Consider the following 20,436-nt stretch of genomic DNA (forward strand, 5'->3'; position numbering starts at 1 on the left):
CTTAGAGAAAGCTCTCTCAGGGGGCGGGGGACAAGATGCACTCATTACGCCACAGGGAAGCACTTCTACCTGGAGTTTTCAATTCAAACATTTTCAATAGAGATGACACATGGCAATTAAGTGGAAAGTTTCAAGATGTTTTGAAGGGCTGGAATTTTAATCAGTGAATAGCTTTCAACAGACATTGTTTCAGAAACCAAAATTTGTGTATCAGGTACCTTCATTCTTGACCTCTCTTACGCTAACCCATGAGGTTGGGAAACTACCTTAGAAGACGTTGGATGATCCAAAAGGACCACTGAGGAAGTCAAAAGCTTTAAGCTGAACTTACACAGCTGAAGAAGGGGGGGGGGGGGGGGGGGGAAGAGCTGGCTAATTCAAAGCTTATGTATTTGCTCACATAAAGCCACAGAAAAACATTTCATTGTCTTAGCTGAAAACAGGCAGTTCCCAATACAAGTGGGATGTTCCAGGAAGAAAACAGAAACCTGCGGTGACTAGATGCAATACCGTGCTCTCTGCAGGGGCAGCACGAGGAAAGAAACTGAGGCTACAGAAGAGGCACACCATTTTCAGTACCCCAAACCACCAAAGGAAATCACCTTCCTTTAGCAGGCTTTTATGTACATACACACATTGGCAGTTTAACCATTATGGTGGTGCCTTGCGCTTGGCCGAGCACCGTACCTTGCCAAAAAACAGCAAGCGGTCTCAATGACAGAATCAATACTACGATGCTGCTTTAGGCACAAGTCCACACAGCCATCCCCAGCAGCTGAACCCTCCTAAAGCAGGTGGTCCGGAGCTTTAAGTGTGGGGTAAAATATTTTGAGAATGTCACACAGCAGGAGCTGCTCTCTACTTGCTGCCATTGAAAGCAGGCAATGGCTCTTCCCCGTGGAAAGTAATCAAGAGCTGCCAGTACGCAAAAGATTCTTGTAACTGCTAATTCCTCAGTATAAACTATGTCACCAATCTATAATTGTCTGCATTAAAGTAAAGGGGGATTAAGATACAGAAACTGTCTGAGAACAAGTTCAGGCATGTAAGGCAGTCCAGCTGGACTAAAATTATATTGTACCCAATTCCTTCTGCTACAGTTGTCTGCTTACATTTCCATTTCACATGCACCCAATTTTTAAATGTTTTGTAACTTGGAGCACAGCACAAGTATAGTGTGTTCTATAGTTAAAAATACAAAATAAAAATTTAAAGTCTACCTTTCATTCAAAATACTCAAGTCAAATATTTGAGTTATTCTGGAGAAGAGGTGTGTGTTTGCCTTTTTTTTTTAACGCACTAAATAAAAGCTGTCCAAGAAAATATTTTTCAATTGTTTAACTCTATAATTTTGCTATTTTTAGTAGCATCAGATGACAGTGATGGACACCAGAGATGCAACAGTCTACAATAGTTCACATGTAATAAGAAGATATCCACTATGCTGCAAGTTAGCTGCAATGGATTAAGCAGTTTAAAAAGTAATGTCTGCTCCCCAGCCATAGGGTATGAATGACCCTGTGGGCACATTGCTTAGCAGCAACTCAAAGACTGCCAGTCTGTTCTGGGATTTTGGCAACGGTACCTCAAGAGCTACTAGCCCCATTTCTGTGATGTCTTTTCTGCCTGTAAGGACAGCGGGTAATCAAATGTTTTAGAGTAAGAATGCCATCAAGATTAAATCCTCATCTTCCCTCTTCCCTACTACTAAACTTTATCAAAACCCAAATGATCTTTTAAACAAGTGCTTTACCCTTCTCCCCACATTCAGTTCAATTGGTCACCACCTACAAATATTAATAACTAGAGTCACATTAAGACCTAGATCACTTAAAACAACTCCTACGTACTGAGACGCACAAGAATACAATATTGTTTTGGTTTTATCACCCAATCTAGGAAGAAGAGAAGCAAATAATACGACTTCCCACCCGCCCTTATCACTTCCCTAACAGATGCCTGGATGAGTATGGAACTAACCAGAAGTTTCCAGGGAAGGAGGAGGATGGACTTGAAAGATCAGGTCTCAGGTTTCCTGCCTCCTCCATGACACAAGGATTCCCCCCACTGCCCTCTCAAAAGGCAAGGAGTGTCAAGACTAAGCTTGAGATTGATCCAGAACACTGGGGAAGTTTTCCTCAGGTTTACCTGAATGTGGATTAGCAAAAGGGAAGTCACAGGAGTCCCACCGCCTGAGACAAGGAGGAGACAAAACACAGACAGCAGGGATCCCTGGACTCTTCTTAGGTAAAGCACACACACTGCAACTCCCCACTCGCAATGGCATAATGATCTTTGCAGCAAATCCAGCAATGCCAACGTGAACACAAGAGAAGGGTTTATATTCATTAGTTCAGGGAAAGAGAAAACCCTACTGTTTGTTGCTTTATCCTACCTTCCTTTGACTTCCTACACGTGGAGGAAAAGAGGAAAACTCAGTAAATGTAGCAAGACAGAACATCCATTGAAAAAATCAGATGGAGTTCTCTGATAGCAGTTGATTAGTTTACTGGACATCAACAAAAACGTTGCCTGCAAACAGCTGAGGAAAACAAACTAATTTCCTCATGCTTCAGTCAGGATTTCCAAATAAAAGCCATAGAAGAGATCTTGATATAAGACCAGACAAGAATATATTTTTTCTTCACAACAAGCACAAAACTAACAACATATTACACCGATAATCAGAAGTATTTGATCAGTAATGAGAGATGCATATTTGCATCTAAAGACTGATATAAAAAGTGTTTTGATTTAAGAGACCAACTAAATTATTGGGAGGTTGCTGGTGTTTAAGCAAGGGTTGGAATAAAAATGCAGGTATTTTAATGGCAGCAGTTAGTTGTAGTGAATCCCTCTACCAGGTCAATCATGTAGAGCCATACTGTAATCAATAAAAATGGCTTTTGCTTTAACCACACGATCAAAGGTTTCATGGTGCAGGAGCAGCTAAGGCCACACATTCCACCTCAATACTCATATCCTGATATGTAATACCTAAAAAACTTTACGGTTGCACAGTCTGACTTTGCATGTCCTTATATGTGCTTTCTATATATGTTTTTTCCATAGATACACAACTATTTGAAGACTAGGGGGAAAAAAAAAAGAAAAGAAAAAAATTTACTATAGGATGACTGGATGTATTGTACCAGCAAACCCTTTCACTACCATGAGTGCGGGAAAGCTGAGGACACCGAGATGAAGAGCCTGCCCACGCACCACCACTACCCGTTGGCCAACACGCGGTAACCTCTCTGTGTCTGAGCTGAGAAGGAGCATTTCAAACCTGAGTTTTTCCTGACTCACAGTTGGAGAGCTTCTTTTGAAAAGCAGTCCAAAAATCTGTTAAGGGAGGACATCGGCATGCTTTTTATTTTTTTATTTTTTAATGGCAGTTCTGCAAACACCTGCAAGGTTAATAATCAAGAGCAGGAGTACTAGTGTTACCCATTATGGGAAATGCATCATGTGTGAGTGAATCCTGTTAATTTGAGTCTGTTATGTTAAATTCTGTATGTCCTGATGTCTTACCTAAATATACTTTGAGTATTTCTCTGAATAGTACCTACAGTCCAGCACTAATATCAAGTGTTAACAGATACGCTTTCATCCACAGATCCAAGTTTTACTTAAAGTAGCATTCTATCACCTTTGCTAGAAAGCAAAAATTAAACACTTATACAAAGTCAGAGTAAAAGCAATTAAAAAAAAAACCCTATTAGCTAAAACATGTCCTTAGACTCCCAATCAAGCACATCCACTTCTGGGCCATATAGGTGGTTCATTTAATACAAATAATTTAAACAGCACACCCACAGAGATAAAAACGTGCATTTATAAGGCAATTTTAATTTTGTTAAAAGCCAATATTCTGTCTGTTCTCCAAGACCAATAAAACACTTGCACAGAAATGTTAGATACACTTTCCTTGCTATGCTCAAAAATTTCAGATCTCTGATGTAAAAATCGATATCACCACTGGCAAATTCCTACCTCACCTTGGCTCCCCTCACTCATACATACAGAAATGCCCGACATCTTACACAATATAGAAAGAGGTTTTACAGCAGATTTCTGTAGTATTTTCAGAGATAAACTTACAAATATTTTCATGCAAAACACCCGTCTTTAGACTACTAGTTAAACCATGATACAGCTATAAATTCTTCAAAGCATATGCAAAAAATTGAGGACCTCCAGAAGAGATCTGACTACCTTACAAATAATGACCTTAAGAAGACCTTTTTCACCAGAACACTAGATCAAAAAAGTCTAGGGTTTGCAACAATAAAACTTTTTTCCCCCCACACAATGGAAACCATCATTATCTGACACATTTCAATTAAATATCACGCCTACTAGACTAATAAAAATTCAGCTTTCTAAACAAAAGCTAAAGAGAGAATGTAAAGAAATATTACATGTAAATTACTGACATATACATAAAGTCTTCCAAATTAGGAATCCCTTCACAGCCAACTGTGTTGAAATATGGGTTTTAAATCCAGCACCACTAGCTACTTCAAATCAAATTAACTCACTTTCTCACAGAATTAAAGAAGCTCCAAGCCTTACGCTGCAGCTTCTCACCCTCAAGGTTGGTATACTCTCCAATTAAAAAAAAATATTTCCTCTTCCTTGTCACCATACAATCTCCATACCAACTTCAGAGGAATCTAATGACTTTCATGAAACAGGCCTTAACTGAGCGTCAACAAAAAATGAAATGCACGTTCTGTGCAAAGTTTCCTCTGCTCTTACATTTACACCAATCCATATTGCTGAAAACCAGTCAAGGCTAGGCTGACACTTCAGAACTTTTGTTTTGCAAGTGTTTTTCGAAAGTCCAGTCTGCCCTGGTACCATCTATCCAGAGACCTACAACCGCTCTTGTGTTTGGAAGACTGTGAGGAGGTATTTCGGCGCAGACTCATTCAGCATCAACCGTCTGACCTAAACAATCCTTATTTTTAAAACATTAGCACAAAGGGTTTTCAGAAGGAGTTTCCTATGTAGGTAGACTGAGTCTAGACAAGTTTAGACATGTTCCCGGCCATACTATCAATTAACATTGAAGAGCTGCAGTCAACACCTGGAACTTAACTTTACCACAAAAATGACTCCGAAGAGCCCGCTGAGCCCCCTCCCTCAAACCTGCGGCGCTGGATGTGCTTCAGTGTGCAGGCAGCCGGGCTTCTGCATTGCATAACATCTGGAGGGGGGAAGGGAGCAGGGAGAGTTAAGCATGCCATTTAATGGAGGGTGGATTTTTATCCTAGAAGCAATGGCAGCAAAATGCCCTCCCAACTAGGCTGCCTGGGTTTTCCTCCCAAGGAAGAAACGTTTCGGTGCCAAAACATCATTTGGAGAAGTTCACTTTTGGTTTTAGGCCAAAAGCGAAAGCTCAACCTCTCACTCTAAAGCCTCACAACTTCTAACGAAAAATAAATAAATAAATGGCAAAGGGGGACAATGTGTGCTGCCTTTAAAGAATGGACAGCCAGGACTCTCAGCAAGGGCAAAGCTGGATTTACGTAGCAGAAAGCCAAGAAGTTAGAACAGCCCACAAACAGAACTCAATGTGTAATTAAAGAGAGGCAGAACTCTAGGAAAGTGTTTAATAAATAACAGGGAAAAAGACAACTCACCAAAGTGTTTAACCTGTATTTCTTGAAGATCAAGGAACAGTCTCAGAAACTTAGGATGCATCTGTTCTACCTGAAGCATTTTTGCAATATTGTTAATAAAACCAGCTGGCAGTTTCTTAGTACTGTCCCAAGTCTGCCAGAACTTTGAAGGTGCATTGAGCAATTCCAGGTAAACCAGAGAAGCGGACAGACTTTTAAAGGCTATTTACAAGTATCTATATTGCTCCCCAATCAACCACTATTTTTTTCCCCAAATTGGCTGAACAAGCTATTTTAAAATAATTCCTCTATTTCAGCAGAACTGTGAATTCACTTTAAATATGTTAAATACAGTTACTAACAATACTATTGGAAATAGTCTTTCAAAACACATGACATCTCGGGTTATTTACCACATGATACCTGAAAAGGCATACAACAGGGAAGTAACTTCAGGTCTGGAGACTACATAATTATCACCAAAGAGCAGCCTGCCACACTTGTGAATAAAGTTCTAGTGAAAATTATTTATGTTGTCGTTAATTAACCCATACATGGACATCGCTAAAAAGAACCCAGTCTACCAAGTAAGTGCGCTTCTCTCACCCCTGCTGTGAACTCCCTCACCATTTCCCGCAGATGAAGAGTAATCCCGATGCAGAAAGAGTGAAGGGATCATCACTGCAGAAAAGTGCCATACCTTTAACAAAAGGGAAAGTGACTCGACAGTCTCATTGAGACAAATTATCTGCAGGACAGACTGGTGATAGAAGATTCTGACCCTCATTCTAGGCCACAAAAAACAAACCTAGCAGGCCACTGCCTAACATCACCTGGGGCAGTGTGGATTACACAGGGTCCCTCAACATGACAAAGGAAAGGTGTTTCCAGAAAAGGAAAACGTGTCTGGACTGCAGCTTTTTATACTGACTGAGAGCAGGGTTAGGATATTCAGGCCAATAACCCAAAGGCCATACTAAGAAGAGGTGGGAGCTGGAGAACGGGACAGAAACACAGCAGCAGAACTGCAAGCTGCACAAAACCAGGCACAACAAACGATACCGCAGGTCAGGAAAGCAGCGCCCTGGCAAGAACACACGAGAAAAGCGAGCAGCACCTGTCAGCATACCTAACTCAACGCCCTGCTCTGGAAAGGTTAAACTCGCACAGGCTTTAAGCCCACTCTAAGAGTAATCACACCACAGCCTGCGCTAATTTTCATATACGCTTGTACACATTACACCAACTTAACAGATTTCCTTTTTACACGCCCCCATCCAGCTACAAGGCTTATCAACCAATGCTGGAAAAAACCACCCAAACCTGAAAACTTATGTTTTCAGAACCAAACTAGCCACTGAAGTTGTGAAATTAAAGCTATTTTCATCACTTAAGATTTTCTTCAACTGTAATTAAAAGATTTTTTTTTTTTAAAGCCACTGGTTATAAGATTGTGTTTGAGATACTGTTACTTCAAAAAGCAATTAAATACCCCTGAAAGAGAAAGAGCTGCTTCAACAGGAACCAGGAATACTATGGTTATACATAGTATCTTCACGAGTAACTTTTGGGTTCAGCTCTGCTAAGCCTTCTGCTCTCCCAAAGAATGCCACGGAAAAAAACAGTATGATGCTGCAGTGTTGGTAGTTTTATTCATATTATCAACACATGAATAAAGTGGGAAAGCATCTTCTGCTGTGACCCACTTCTCCAAAGCAAACTCCTGAACTCCTCGAGAGACCTTCTTTCGCATTGGATCAGCTTACAAAACACATGGTATTATTTGCTATTCCCTTACTCCCTCTGCAGATGCAGATTTGCCAATATAATTCAATATAGAGCTGTAGAAGGAGGGAAAGATGAAAGGAAGGTGGTGACAAAGTTGTCTTATTACTTATTAGTTCAACAATTCCGCACAAGTATTTTTTCCCCCGACTGCTGATATCAAGACTTTCGCTTGGATTTCAAGTTTCAAACCTGAGGTTTCTGGATTTGATGTTATACCACTAAGAAAAAATACTAACTACAACTTAGCTAAATAATCTCTGTCAACAAAATCTGGAACAGAAAACACTTTGCTCTCCTGCATCCGTCACAGTGAAGAGATGCAACCCTAACAAGAGGGTCACCCGACACAACAGCAAAACTACTAGAGAAGGTTTAAAAGATGCAAGTGGTAATAACGAGTCAAACCCCACAATTCAGACAGCAGCAATTTCACGTTCTTTCACAGCCACTGGGCTCACTGCACCACTAACACTCCTGGTTTCTGTTTTTCACCATTATATTGCATATTTTCCCACGTTTTTCTCAAGCTGCAGCTTCCCTGATAACCTGTACCTGCTTTTTTCCTAGGGCAGTGACAGAGAGACTTTGTAAAGCCAAAACATACACCGAAAGCCAGAGTATTTCGCGAGAGACCCATAGTTTGCAAGCAGATGCTAAGTTTTTACCAAACACCTAGGCAACTTTCACACAGAGACCGTGGTAGCTTTAAGACTTTCATACAGTTTTCCCTCCTTCTGAAGCTTGCTTTAGGGTCCAGGGCACCATAATCCATCCCTGAATTCAGCTCATCCTCCCGTTCCGCAGAGAAAGCGCCCTTTAAGAGCTCCTGGGTCCGCTGGATCACATGCCCCTCTTCCTATCAATTAGTCACTCTTTAACAGCTTTGCAGCCCTTTGACCGACGAGCTCCACGAACTGGCAAAATCACAACCCCGAGCTGGAGACGGGAGGCGAACCCCAGTCCCTCCTCAGCCCCGACCTGCTCCTCTCCTCCTCCGCGCTGCCATGATAGCTGCCTCCCCACCGCACACACACCCCGCTCCGCCGGCGGCCCACCGTCAGTTCTCCCCGCCATCACCGACCCCGGGGAAGGGGAGGGGAAAGGGGGGCCCCGCAACAAACACCGCCGCCCCCCCCCTCCGCACGGCAGCTCCCCCCGCCCCCCCTCCACGGCGGGGCCCCGCGGGCGGCGGGACGGGCCTGCTGCCCCCTGAGGCGGCTCGGGGCGGGGGGAAGGCGGCCGGCCCGGCTCGGTGCGCGGCCCCTCAGCGCCGGCGGCCTCCCGAGGCTCCCCTCAGGCGCCGAGCCTCCGCGGGGCGGGCGGCCTCCCGCCCTTCCCCTCCGCCGCCTCAGGGCCGGCGGCCTCTCGCCGCTCCCCTCCGCCGCCTCAGCGCCGGCGGCCTCTCGCCGCTCCCCTCCGCCGCCTCAGCGCCGGCGGCCTCTCGCCGCTCCCCTCCGCCGCCTCAGCGCCGGCGCCTCCCCGAGGCCCGCGACCCCTCAGGGCCCCCCCCCCCAGTCCCCTCAGGGCCGGCGGCCCCCCGGTCCCCCGCACCAGTTGGTCATGTCGAGGAAGAAGGCGCAGCCGGCGGGGCTGAGCTGGAAGCCGAGGAGCCGCTGGAACTCGCCGATGAGCACGTCCTTGTCGGTGGTGCCCAGGCAGCTGAACTTCTGCATCAGCTCCGCGTCCAGGTCCACGTCCATGCCCTCCATGGCGCTCAGCGGGCCCCGCCGCCCCGGGGCCGCCCCGCTGCCGCCGCCGCCGCCGCCTCAGCGCCGCATGGGGGCGAGGGGGGAGCGCGGGCACGGCGGGGGGCGGGGGGGAGGGGGCGCGGGCGACGCCAGCCGCCGCCGGCACTGCGCAAGCGCCGCCCCGCCTCGCGCGAGGGGCACGCGGCCTATGACGCCACCGCGCCTGGCGGCGGGCGCGGTGGCGTCACCCCACGCGCGGCGTGGGGAGGGCGGAGCGTCGGCGGCCCGGGCCGCCCCCGGCGGAAGGAGACCCGCAAGGGCGAGGGGGTGGGGGCGCGTATGCAAATGAGCGCTTTGCATACGTCGGCGGGCGCCTCGCCTGACGCGGGGGCTCCGCGCGCACGAACGAGGCGGGCGGAGGCGTTGCGTCACGGGGCGGGGTAGACGTGCACGGCCCCCGGCCGCGCGCTTCCATATATGGAGGCGGCGCGGGCGGCCAGCGCGCGTGTTTATGTATGCAAATTAGCCGCGGGCTCTGTGACGTCACGTGGCGCTATGCAAACGAGGCGGCGCAAAGCCCGCCGGGGCGGGGGGCAGGAGGGTGGCGCAGCCCCGCTCGGCGGGAGGGGTTTTCCCCCCCAAATGACGCTTTTGCCGTTACTCCCCTTTTGCAGCCCCGCGACCGGTAACGCCGCGCGTGTCCCCTGAAGGCGATGGAGGTCCCGGGTTCGCGCCCCGCCAGCGCCGGCGGGACAGGGGCTCGCACGACGCCTGCTATACGTCAGCGGCTTTAATGTCAATAAACTCTCGCTGGTTTTTAACGCAAACCGGCTGCGTTACGTGGAGGTTTTTCCTTCCCTAGCGCAGTCCCGGACCGGGCCGTCGGCCGAGGAGCCGCCCCCCGCCGCGGCCCCGGGCCCCGCTCCGGAGGGAACAGCGAGCAGAACGGGCCTCAGCGGGAGCGGGAGGGGGTCGCGATCCCGGTGCCCGGCGCTGATGTAGGTTTGCAGGTGGATGAACGGTGGCGTCACTGGAGGAGTGACTGAGGGGAGCGGCGGAGGCCCCGCCTGCGAGGCGGGAAAAGCGAAGCCCGCCCCGGCCTCTCCCTGGCCTCTTTTGTCCCTCGCGGGCCGCCGTCGACCACCGAGCCCGCTCTGCGCTGCCGTTGTCGTTCTACGGGAGCCGCCGGAGGTCAAGCGGCGGAAGGTGTCGCTGCGCGAGTGCGTCACTTCCTGGCGGCGCCGGTGGCGGGGAGCACCATGCCCAAGTGAGCGCGGCTTCGGCGGGCTCCGGCGCTGAGGGGGCGGCCGCGGGAGGCAGGGCCTGGGCCCGGGGCGAGCCGGGGAGAGGGGCTGGCCGGGCCCGGGGCTGGCCGGGCCTGGCGGGGAGGGGGTCGGTTGGGCCCCGGTGACCCCGGCGGGCGGTTCGTGCTTGTTCAGCCTCGGGAAGCGTGGAAATACGAGAGGAAGGGGTGCGGGCTGTCCCGGGGTGCGGGCCGGGGCGCTGGCAGGCCGGGCCCTGGGTGCCCCTTTCGTGCAGCACCTCTTTCTCCAGCCGCCCCGGGCGCGGAGCGTTGTGAGGGGCTGTGTTTTAACGCCCACAGCGCAAAGTGGTTTCTTAATGACAAGAGTTTTCCCTCTTCAGGTTTTATTGTGATTACTGCGACACGTACCTCACCCATGACTCGGTAAGTGCTAAGTCTTCTGTGTTGATTCCTCATCTGCATCAAGTGCGTTAAAAGAAAACTTAAGTAGGCTAAAGCCAAGTTACTTGAAATATTTTGACGTCCTACTTGTTTGACTTCTTTCCTCTCCTCCTTCTTTGCAAAAAAGAAATGAGAACGGGAGGAATTTGAGCGTCGCTAGCGTTCAGCAGGCAAGGGCAGCTGACGCTCATGGCTGCCTATGAGTGTTGTGGTGAGTTAGGAGGAGACAGCTGGCTGGGTGTCAGGGCAAGCTCTTACTTAAACTGGAGTCTCAACACATAATTTATATGTAAAGGTTTTGCACGTCACCCGTCCTCTGACTGGGTGCAGAAACCAACCTATTTTATACTGCTGAAATGCCTATGTTTAAAATTATACAGCGGTTTCCACTAAGCTTTGGGTTTATGTGATGTTATATAAACTTTGGGTTTACGTGCTCTTTCTCAGCCCTCCGTGAGAAAAACCCACTGCAGTGGCCGAAAACACAAAGAGAATGTGAAAGACTACTATCAAAAATGGATGGAGGAACAAGCTCAGAGCCTGATTGACAAAACAAGTAAGGCTAATCCTTCTGTGACCCTGGATTGCTCTCCCGTTACTTCCCCTGTCTTTCCTCTAGCTGTTTTTCTTCCGTTCTTCCATGTCGATTCTTCTGCACTTTCCTGGTGAGTCTTTGCTTTGTGAATCGTGAGCGAAAACTCGGCTTAGAATCTGAATCTTAATCTTGAACTTGTCAGAGTGTGGGCTTCTGCGTAAGAGACCGAGGGCTCTGCCCGAGGGGCTGTTGCAAGCAGGCATCTACTGCTGTAAATGGTTGTAGATACCACCGCCTTTAGCGCTGCTGGTAACGTTGTACAAGGTCACATAACACATTTTTGCTTTTTGGTAGTAGCATGTTTATGTAAAGAGCATGAATAAGAAATCCAAAAGATAGGAAATGGACATTAAAATCTATGGATTTTTGCATTTTTTTTTTAAATGCTGTGGTTACTTGCCCTCAGTTATCTAGGGATATTGATTTTTTTTTTTCCTCCCTTGCTATTAAGGGCTTGAATAAAGTGTGAAGTGTTTCCTGTCACTTTATAGGGTTCTTTTCCTCTCGCTTGTCCTCTGAATAATGGTTCTTTTCTCTGTGAAAAGAAATACAAATGCCAGATTAACTTTATGGCAACTTTCTTTAGATCATAGAATATCTCAGGTTGGAAGGGACCCATAAGGATCATGGAGTCCAACTCCCTGCTCCTCGCAGGACTACCTAAAACTAAACCATATCACTGAGAGTGTTGTCCAGATGCTCCTTGAACTCTGACAGGCTTGGTGCTGGACCGCTTCCCTGAGGAGCCTCTTCCAGGGACCAACCCCCCTCTCAGCGTTTTCCTAATGTCCAGTCTGAACTTCCCCTGACGCAGCTTCATTCCATTTTCCTTGTGTCCGTTTTCCTCGTGATGCTTCCAACTTTCACATCTTTTGCCTTCCTTCTAGTCGATTCCCAGTCTTTTGAATTTCTTCTCTTCCCTCTCACATAAGATGTTTTTCATGCTTTTTGTCACCTAAGTCATTGCCTTATTACCATTTTCAAGATAGCATGTCTTTACCTAATGATCCCAGGTGAAAGCTGCAGCTGCAAATCACGTGATGTATTTTCTCTGCCATCCGTGTGTGAAATTCATCAAGGAGCTCTCTAGTCTCAGCTGGAGTAATTACTGTAATAATTGTCTTCAAGAATATCAGGTGCTTCCGCCATGACAAGCAGCATAAACCAGGGATTTGTTCCAGAGTTAGAACAACTGAGCACGCAGCATGACGTGAAGTATGCTCTGACCGCGTGGCATGAGAAGGAAGATTGACTCAGGAGCTTCCTCAGCCTAGTAACTGGTTTTTCTCCTGGGATTCTTTCTTTCCTTTTTTTTTTTTTCTTTTCCCCCCCAATGTAGCGGCTGCATTTCAGCAAGGAAAAATCCCACCTACACCGTTCTCGGCACCACCTCCCGCAGGAGCCATGATACCACCTCCTCCCAGTATCCGTAAGTCTGAACTGGACAGTTTTTGACTGGGACTGCAGCCCTCTTTAGCTATGTTGCATGTTTCCTGGACTTGGAAAGAAAAGTCCTTTTAGCTTGAAATCAAGCTAAGACATTTTTTGCTCGTGAATACCAAAATGTGAGAGAATGCTTTGTAAGAGTGTTTTGGCAACCATTTGAATCTCTAGTTTGTCTTATTTTAGTAATGTTGAGTACGTTAATAGAAATGTGTGCCTCCTCATTACTTGCTAGCTGCCATGTAGATAGCTTCATTAAAACTTCCAGCATGGGGTTTTGTTTTGTTTTGGTGTGTTTGGGGTTTGTTTTTTTTTTTTTTTTTTTTTTTTAAATAGAATAGGATTGGTAACGTTTTGCACTTCAGCTGGCAAACGGCTGAGATCCCTTTCTGCTAAGTCCTGCTGTTGGAAGTGGTAGTCATCTGCATTAAGTATGCAAAGTTGGAAATAATAGCTAGCGTATTCTTTCTCTGGTTCACTTTTTGGCACCTGAAGTCAGAGTTGAAACTGAAAATGAAGGCAGATGGTTGTAAAGCAATCTAAGACACCTTAATTACTAAAATGTCCTGTAAAGTTTATTAACTGCTTCGCATTGCACATTGTTGATGAATGGGAAAGCAGCCAGATGCGTAACCAATCTGTCTATGTGTTCAGCTGGCCCCCCGCGGCCTGGCATGATGCCAGCCCCTCATATGGGTGGACCACCAATGATGCCAATGATGGGCCCACCCCCACCAGGAATGATGCCCGTTGGACCCGGTAAGTCTGGAGAGAGGTAAATCTCTAATTGAGGTACCACGTGGTCTGGTTTGCAGGATGTTTGGGTTATATTTTCTGTCTCGCTGGGCAGTAGGGAGTTGTGAAATGAACTCGGCGGAAAATGTGAAGCAGCTGCAGTACTTGGGCGCTCGCTGTAGTGATGCGCTCTGTTTATACATGCGCTAGTTTATAGCTTGCGTCACTTCGGGCATCATATTAGACGCAGCGTGGATGGACAGCCCCAAGCGTCAAGCTGTGGAAGTATTTCAGTTTGCATATACTATGTACGCGTGTTTGCCGATCCATTATCTCTGCATGGCGAGACGTAAAACAGTCTTACAACTGCTGATTAAAGTTCCTTTAGTACTTGTTGAGAGTTACTAGTCCCTGTGTACAGCTGAAATTATCACTCTGGTAAATTGTAGCTTTTCTGCCTCTAGTCTTAGCAGTACAATCTTTAATTGTTTAGGAATTCTATGTTTGTAGTGCTTCTATTTTTGCACAAGGGGTACATTTCAGCACTAAATGAATTTTATTGTTTAAAATGTCTCAAGATAATGTGTTCCAGAGAAACGACGTGCCTTAAAAAGTTTTTTTTCAGAACTGCAAAGGCAAAATAAAATGTCTTTCATCCATTCCGCTTTTGAGCTTACTGGCATTTGAGGAATTCTCAGAGGACATCTTATTGAAGCAGTTACTGGAACAAATCTAAAGGAATACACAGATGCACACTGAAATTAGTGAAGTGTCTTTGCAATTATTGTCTTGCTGGTGGAAACTGTTCTTTAAGTGTTTTTTAAAGGCATGAAATACGTGCATAATCTGCGATATTAGGCAGCATAGTGGCTGCCTGAAAATTAATTGGGAAGTTGGATGGAAACCATTATTTCAGTGCTTTTCAGTAGAGCACCCGCTTTTCCTTGGTAACGCTGTTACCCAGCTGTAAGAAGTACACCAGTCTTTTTTCGAACACACTTAACTGGAGGATTTCATGCTTTTTTCCAAATGAACTTTTCAATTCCATAATTAAGCTAGTGTCTCTCGAGTGGCTGAAAATGATTTATCAGTGAATATTGTCAAAAGCGGGCCTATAACCCAGGAGCTGGGTTCTTCCTCTACTAATTGCTAATATCCTTCAGGGAAATGTAATCCATCTCAGCCAGCTTCCAGATCAAAGCTTCCAGACTTGTAACATGAAAGTTGCCTGGAGAATGGGGGAGAGAACCTGCACGCTGTGTTGATGTGACTCAGCAGTTGCTACTCCCGAGAGCTCTTCCCTAACGTCCTCTCTTTCCCCTTGTAGCTCCAGGGATGAGGCCACCGATGGGAGGACACATGCCGATGATGCCAGGGCCCCCAATGATGAGGCCACCCTCCAGACCCATGATGGTGCCAACCAGGCCGGGAATGACCCGTCCAGACAGATAAAAGTGGAAATGGAGCTACCCCTTCTTTTTCGTATTATGATCTTCCATACGATAAAATACCGTAGACCGATGTTCCTAGGATTTTGTATCAAAACAGCGTGTAGAGGAAATCTGCCGTCACTTCAGACTGCAGACGGTTTGACCTAGGTGCACGCTGGACTGATGCTTTTATACCTGGTCTGGTTTTTTTTTGTGGTTGGTTGGTTTGTTTGTTTTTCCCCCCATTGAATCGTAAAAGACAACAATAAAACATTGATGCTGGTTTACATACGGAGAATCTGAGCCTTACTCTGTGTGTGGTTTTTCTGCATGGCAGAAAGAGATGTCAGTTCTCTTTGTTTCCTCTCTACCTGTCTTGCGTGGAATTTTTCAGGGTTGTTTTTCTCCTTAGTCCTCAATGTAGTCTCTCTCTTTCACGTCATACCCCTCGAGAGGTGTATTACTATCTGCATTTTGAGTTCTTGTTTCAAAACAAGTATGTGTGTTTTTAATTAAAAAAAAAAAAAAAAAAAAAAAAAACGAACAAAAAGTGACATCAGAAAAGGCTGCCAGGACATCTCTAACTGGGGAGGCTGCAACATGAAGTGACTTTACTAGCATGAAATAGGTTGAGTTTAATAAAATGTTGATTCTCCACGGAGGGAAGCAAAGAGATGCTGTTAAAAGGCTACTTCTTACAGTAATTGTTTTGATGCTGCCAAACATATTTCTGCTTTTCTATTGCTACTGGGGCATCTGCGTGGACACTTTTAATTACGTTATTGGAGCTGTTGCGTCAGTAGTTATTAACGCTCAGTTCCCTTCTTAGCATAAAGGGATGTGTTCTTGAAGACATATCCCAGACTCTTTAGTTCATTAAAAGGATTTTGCTTTTGGTGAGCCGTACGTAATGCAGGTGCACAATTCCAACTGAATTAAAAGAATTTATTCTCTTTGCATCACCAGCTGCTCTCTGCGTGTCGGTTGTCATCCGTTTCAGTCTGCAGAACTGTCCAACTCCTTCTCGGCATATTTGCATCCAATGTGAAAGTGCAGGGGTGATTTCCATCTTAGAAGAAAGCGTTTGGTTAGCAGAACTGCGAGGGCTCCTTTTCTGAGTTGCTCTCTGCTATGGGACAGGACGGTGCAATCATTTAGAGGAGATTATATTTTTAGGAGCTTGTGTGCTTTCAACAGTCTCCTGTAAAGAATGTGGTGTAGTTGAGACATCAAATATTTAACGGCTGTGTTCAACAAACACTGAGATGAGGCAAAAGTTAGAGGATGTTTCTACAACAGACTTTGGCAGCACTAGGGATCCTGCTGCTCTTGACTTTCCTGGGCCTGACAGCAAAGGGGTCGTGGTGCAGCTTCATCTCCCGTGTCGGACACAGAGTAGATTGCAAGGAGCTGAAACAATCCTACCAAGATGTATCTTGGAAGGTGAATGTACTGACTGGGGATGTGTCTCCCTGATCAATGATCTGAGCGTTTTTCAGCTTTATGTTGAAGCTGGGTTGCTTTTACATCAAGCATACAACGCGCACCATCGATGTGTATTAGTGACTTTCTCCTGGGGAAAAAAATAGGCAGGAATTAGTGATGGTGATCGCTAGTGCTCAGCACTGGGCTTCGATGAAAGTTCAAGGCTTGTACACTGCTTGACTTCTCCCCGCCTACTGTCAGATTAAACCGGAAAGTACTTGGTCAAGTACAAAGCACGTGGTTTTCTCGTCATGGAGCCGTTAAAGGCATGACTGATCAGCGTGAGGCTGCGGGGCATGTGCCGTACCTGCAGAGCAGCGTAACCGTTTCGGTGGGGTTCCCTTTGCTGCGCATTGCCTTGAAAGCAAAACGCTGCCTTGTAATCCAGGCTGAAATCTCACAGAACGGGTGAAATGGTCTAATTCGTTGTCATCCAGCAAAGGGCCACAATGCAAATGTAAACGAAGTAGCGCAGAAACTAGGAGTATTTATTTTTTTTTCATTTGACAGCCTCACTCTATACATTGTTTTATATTTAACATTTTTTTTAGTGTGAGCGCCTTTTTAAAAAAAAACCCTTACTTTTGGCTGACCTGGGATGGTCTTTGCAAGGGAGCTATACAAAGGAGAGGTGCGAAACTAAGCTGGTTTGTCTCTTTTTGCGGATTTTCGCCTGCGGCTCCAGGCGCGTGAATAATCCACGGTGTGACAGAGGCGACAGGGCGTAATTAGAAGCTGCCTAAAACCGCTGGCACCTCGCTGGCAGCCCTCTCCCCTCGGTGCTCCCGTGGCACCGGGGGTGCCCGCTGCACCCGGCGGAGGGGCGCTTGGCTCCCGTGGGGCCGCCCCCGCCGCGCACACGCGTGGAGTGCGGCTGCGGCGCGCGCGGCGGCCGCCAGGGGGCGCGGCGGGGCGGGGCGGGGCGGGAGGCGGCGGCGCCGCGATGGGGTCCCGCCGCCCGCGGCCCTGAGCCCCGCCGCCCCGCGGCATGGCCGGCATCATCAAGAAGCAGATCCTGAAGCACCTCTCCCGGTGAGGCACCCGCGCCCGGTCCTCTCCTCCTTCCTCCTTCTTCCTCCTCCTCCTGCCGGGGGGGCTGCGGGTGAGGGAGGGTGCGGGCCTGAGGCGGGCCGGTGGGTCAGGGCCCGGGCCTGAGGGGCCGCTGTGGGGCTTGGGGACCGCAGGGCCCGGCTGGCAGCCCCGCTGTGGAGCTGCCGGGCCCGGAGCGGGGGGGGGGATCTGAGGGCCCGGGGGGGGTTGGGTCTGAGGGCCCGGGGAGCTGAGGGCCCGGAGGGAGCGGGCCCGGCTTGCCGCGAGTGGGTCCTGCCGCCCTCCCCTGAGGGCCGCGTCCTGCCGGGGTCAGGCCCCTCAGACCCCCGGGTCGGTGCCTCCGGTGTGCGGGAGCTGGGGTGGAGGTTTCCAGCCCGGCCTGGCTCCTGCCGCTGCCGGTCTTGCCTTGGCGGCGCAGGGAAGCGGCTAGCCGGGCGTGGGTTGGTGGGGGGCTGCGCTTGCTGACCCTCCGGGGCAGCTGTAGGCTCGGGCTGCTTCCGACAGCAGCTCCCGCTCGGCTGGGAGCAGGTGAGCGTGAATAAAGAAAGGTTCAAGAGAGGAGAATATAAGCAGCAAAAGGTACCGAGTCCGAGGGGGAGAAGGAGTGCTGTAATACGTGGTGCTCAGGCACTTGGTTGTTATTTTCATTGGTGTTGTGTCATTTCAATGAAGTTCATTAAAGGCACTAAAAGGTGCGTTGAGGAAGACCATCATCTGGTGCTTCGTGTGTAAGACTGCAAGTCAGTAAGTACAGCTTCAGCTGTGGCTCTGCCACGGACTCGGGGGTTGACCTTGGGCAGATCACGGTGCCTCGGTTTCCCTGCCGTTTGAAAGAAAAGAGGTGCATGACAGCTAGTGGTTCTTGTGTGATCTCCTGGCCACGGACACGTCCTCCCGCTGCATTGCTGAGAGAATGTGGTGAAGGATAAAGGTGGCATATCTCAGAGGATACTGGTGGAGGCACAGCTTTGCGCGGTGCTTTTCCTCTCTGTGCCTTGTGAGCTGCAGATGATCAAGTCCTTCCCGTTTTTACTGGCGGAGAAGCTCAGATACAAAGCCAGGGGCTTGAAGTGACTGTGCGGCGTCAGTGCTGAGCAAGGAATTAAGACCTGGGAATCCTGGCTCTCTGAGGCTGGTAGTAAATCCTGAGATTTTCTAGAACCTTAGAAGAATCCCTGCAAACTTTAAGCGAGCAATCTCCTCAATAAAGTGTCTGTCTGTGGCGGTTCTGAGTCACTAGTTGCTCAGTACTCTAGCTTTCCAGGCAGTGTACCAAAAAGGAGTGTAATAGAGCCTGCTGCTTGTTCTGAACAGTGCGCTAATTTAAATGAATTTCTGCTAGACCTGACATCACAAATCTCCGAGCTTTCTGTCTCATTCCACCTCAAATCGGCACGTTGTGCTCGTTACGGATTCAGCCTTCTTGTCAGGAGGCACTGAAGTATTTATAACAAGGAGAGGTGGATGAGAGCAGTTATTATTGGAGGCTGAAATGAGCTGGGCTTTATTCCTAGGTACCGCTCCTCCTACGATGAAAGAGTGCGTGTGTTGTTCTTATGGATAATTCTCTTTCTTTAGATAAATGCACTTTTCTTGTTGGTGCTTTTACTTAATTTTGCTTTTCAGTCTCCCTTACCTTGCACTATTACAACATGTTCCTGCTCAAAGTGCCCTCTTTTTCCCTCCGATCGGGCTGGTTGTTAGTGTTCACTTGTGTCTCTCTCCGTGCAGTTCCAGGGAGAACAGGGAGTCATGAAAAAGTCTGGAGCTTTACCTGTTTTCCTACTAGCTGGACTTACTCTGTCATTTGGGGTGGTTGGTCTGATCCTGCCCCTCTCTTGCATACACATTGTGGATGTCTTTCAGAAATGCATTTTGAACACAGTTTAATGTTGTTAAGATGATGTTAAAAGAATTTTAACATCAAGAAATGTTAAAAAGATGATGTTTTTCCATTCCGGTTTTGTTTCCTCTAAATACCTCAGCTTCACACTCCCTTTGGGTCTTTCTTTCAGCTATGCTCATTTGCCCCGACGAATTTTGCCACTGAATCATTACTCTGCCTTTATTTTCTACTTTCCATTTGCATATGAAACAATTCCTTGTTCCTCTTGTTATGTCTTAATTTGAAGTCATTTCTGCATGGGGTGTGTTTTTGTTCCTTCTCCATCTGGAAATTTGCAAGGAAGGGTCACGAGAGACAGCAAGATCAGGGAAATATGAAAGAGTTATTTCACACCAGCTGTTCAGATTAAGTGAATCACATGTCAAATAGGATGACAGTGGTCACTTGCAGTGATCTGTAAAGCTGGGCTTTGCTGTCGGTGACAGAGCTGAGTTATGAATGTATTTTAGAAGGCTTAGCCTGTGTTGTGCTTTAGCAGCTTAAATTCCTAGAGCAGAAGAATCTAAAAACTTGCAGTGCTTTCACCATCTGTGCTTTTCACTCTTTTGTCCTATATTTAGCTTGGAAAGGAAAACAGATTAGGTGGTTTCACTTTTTGGTTCTTCTACGCTGGCACATGGCTGCAGTACTGGGGTGGCAGATTCTGCAGGAGAATGTTTATAACCAAACATCAAACCCTTGTAGCTGAACAAAGGGCTCTCCCTGCGAGCTCTCTGAAGCGGCAGCTGCTTGCTGTGTGTTTGAACTTGAATCTGGTTTGAACTCCTCCGAGGCTGTACAAGAAGAGCAGTACTTCGATTGTGTTTACCAGTCTGTAATTATTCATGGAAGCACATCTATTGCTTTAAAATGAAAACAGTGATTTGCCTTTACCTCTTTCTGGTAATGTTTGAAAGTACCCTCTTTGTATTGTCTTTTCTTTTTTAAATAGTGCTCAGTGCAGCTGTAGTAGATACTTGATCTCAGAGTATTATAAAGGTG

The 20,436-nt window shown here is 47.5% G+C and overlaps 3 protein-coding genes across 10 annotated transcripts in view; 2 read left to right on the forward strand and 1 right to left on the reverse strand.

The window, feature by feature from the left end:
* Window positions 1-9,280, reverse strand: part of ILRUN (inflammation and lipid regulator with UBA-like and NBR1-like domains) — a 45,165-nt gene extending 35,885 nt beyond the window's left edge. For 3 of the 6 annotated variants that reach the window (XR_012778491.1, XM_075521830.1, XM_075521831.1), the window contains exon 1: window positions 8,970-9,278. Coding sequence is in view for 3 of the 6 variants with exons in the window: in XM_075521830.1 (XP_075377945.1) it covers window positions 8,970-9,127 (158 nt within the window). In the remaining 3 variants the exon portion in view is untranslated. Of the gene's footprint in view, window positions 1-8,969 lie in introns of all 6 variants that reach the window. The other 3 variants (XR_012778492.1, XR_012778493.1, XM_075521829.1) reach the window with 2 other exon arrangements.
* Window positions 9,281-10,121: 841 nt separating this feature from the next.
* On the forward strand, window positions 10,122-15,303 carry SNRPC (small nuclear ribonucleoprotein polypeptide C). 2 transcript variants are annotated; one of them, XM_075521740.1, is made up of 6 exons: window positions 10,122-10,373; window positions 10,751-10,793; window positions 11,259-11,367; window positions 12,743-12,835; window positions 13,504-13,608; window positions 14,912-15,303. In XM_075521740.1, exons 1-6 carry the CDS (start codon window positions 10,366-10,368, stop codon window positions 15,034-15,036), a joined length of 483 nt encoding a protein of 160 aa, XP_075377855.1. In that variant the 5' UTR covers window positions 10,122-10,365; the 3' UTR covers window positions 15,037-15,303. The 2 variants fall into 2 exon arrangements, with proteins under 2 accessions (XP_075377855.1, XP_075377856.1); XM_075521741.1 differs by having other exon boundaries at window positions 10,141-10,373; window positions 12,746-12,835.
* Window positions 15,304-17,403: 2,100 nt separating this feature from the next.
* The window catches only part of BLTP3A (bridge-like lipid transfer protein family member 3A), a 34,447-nt gene continuing 31,414 nt past the window's right edge, over window positions 17,404-20,436 (forward strand). For both annotated transcript variants that reach the window (XM_075522004.1, XM_075522005.1), the window contains exon 1: window positions 17,404-17,531. In XM_075522004.1, coding sequence (XP_075378119.1) covers window positions 17,488-17,531 — 44 coding nt within the window. In that variant the 5' untranslated portion in view covers window positions 17,404-17,487. The remainder of the gene's footprint in view (window positions 17,532-20,436) is intronic.

Source organism: Mycteria americana, chromosome 20 (genome assembly GCF_035582795.1).
Source record: "Mycteria americana isolate JAX WOST 10 ecotype Jacksonville Zoo and Gardens chromosome 20, USCA_MyAme_1.0, whole genome shotgun sequence".
NCBI classification, from domain to species: Eukaryota; Metazoa; Chordata; class Aves; order Ciconiiformes; family Ciconiidae; genus Mycteria; species Mycteria americana.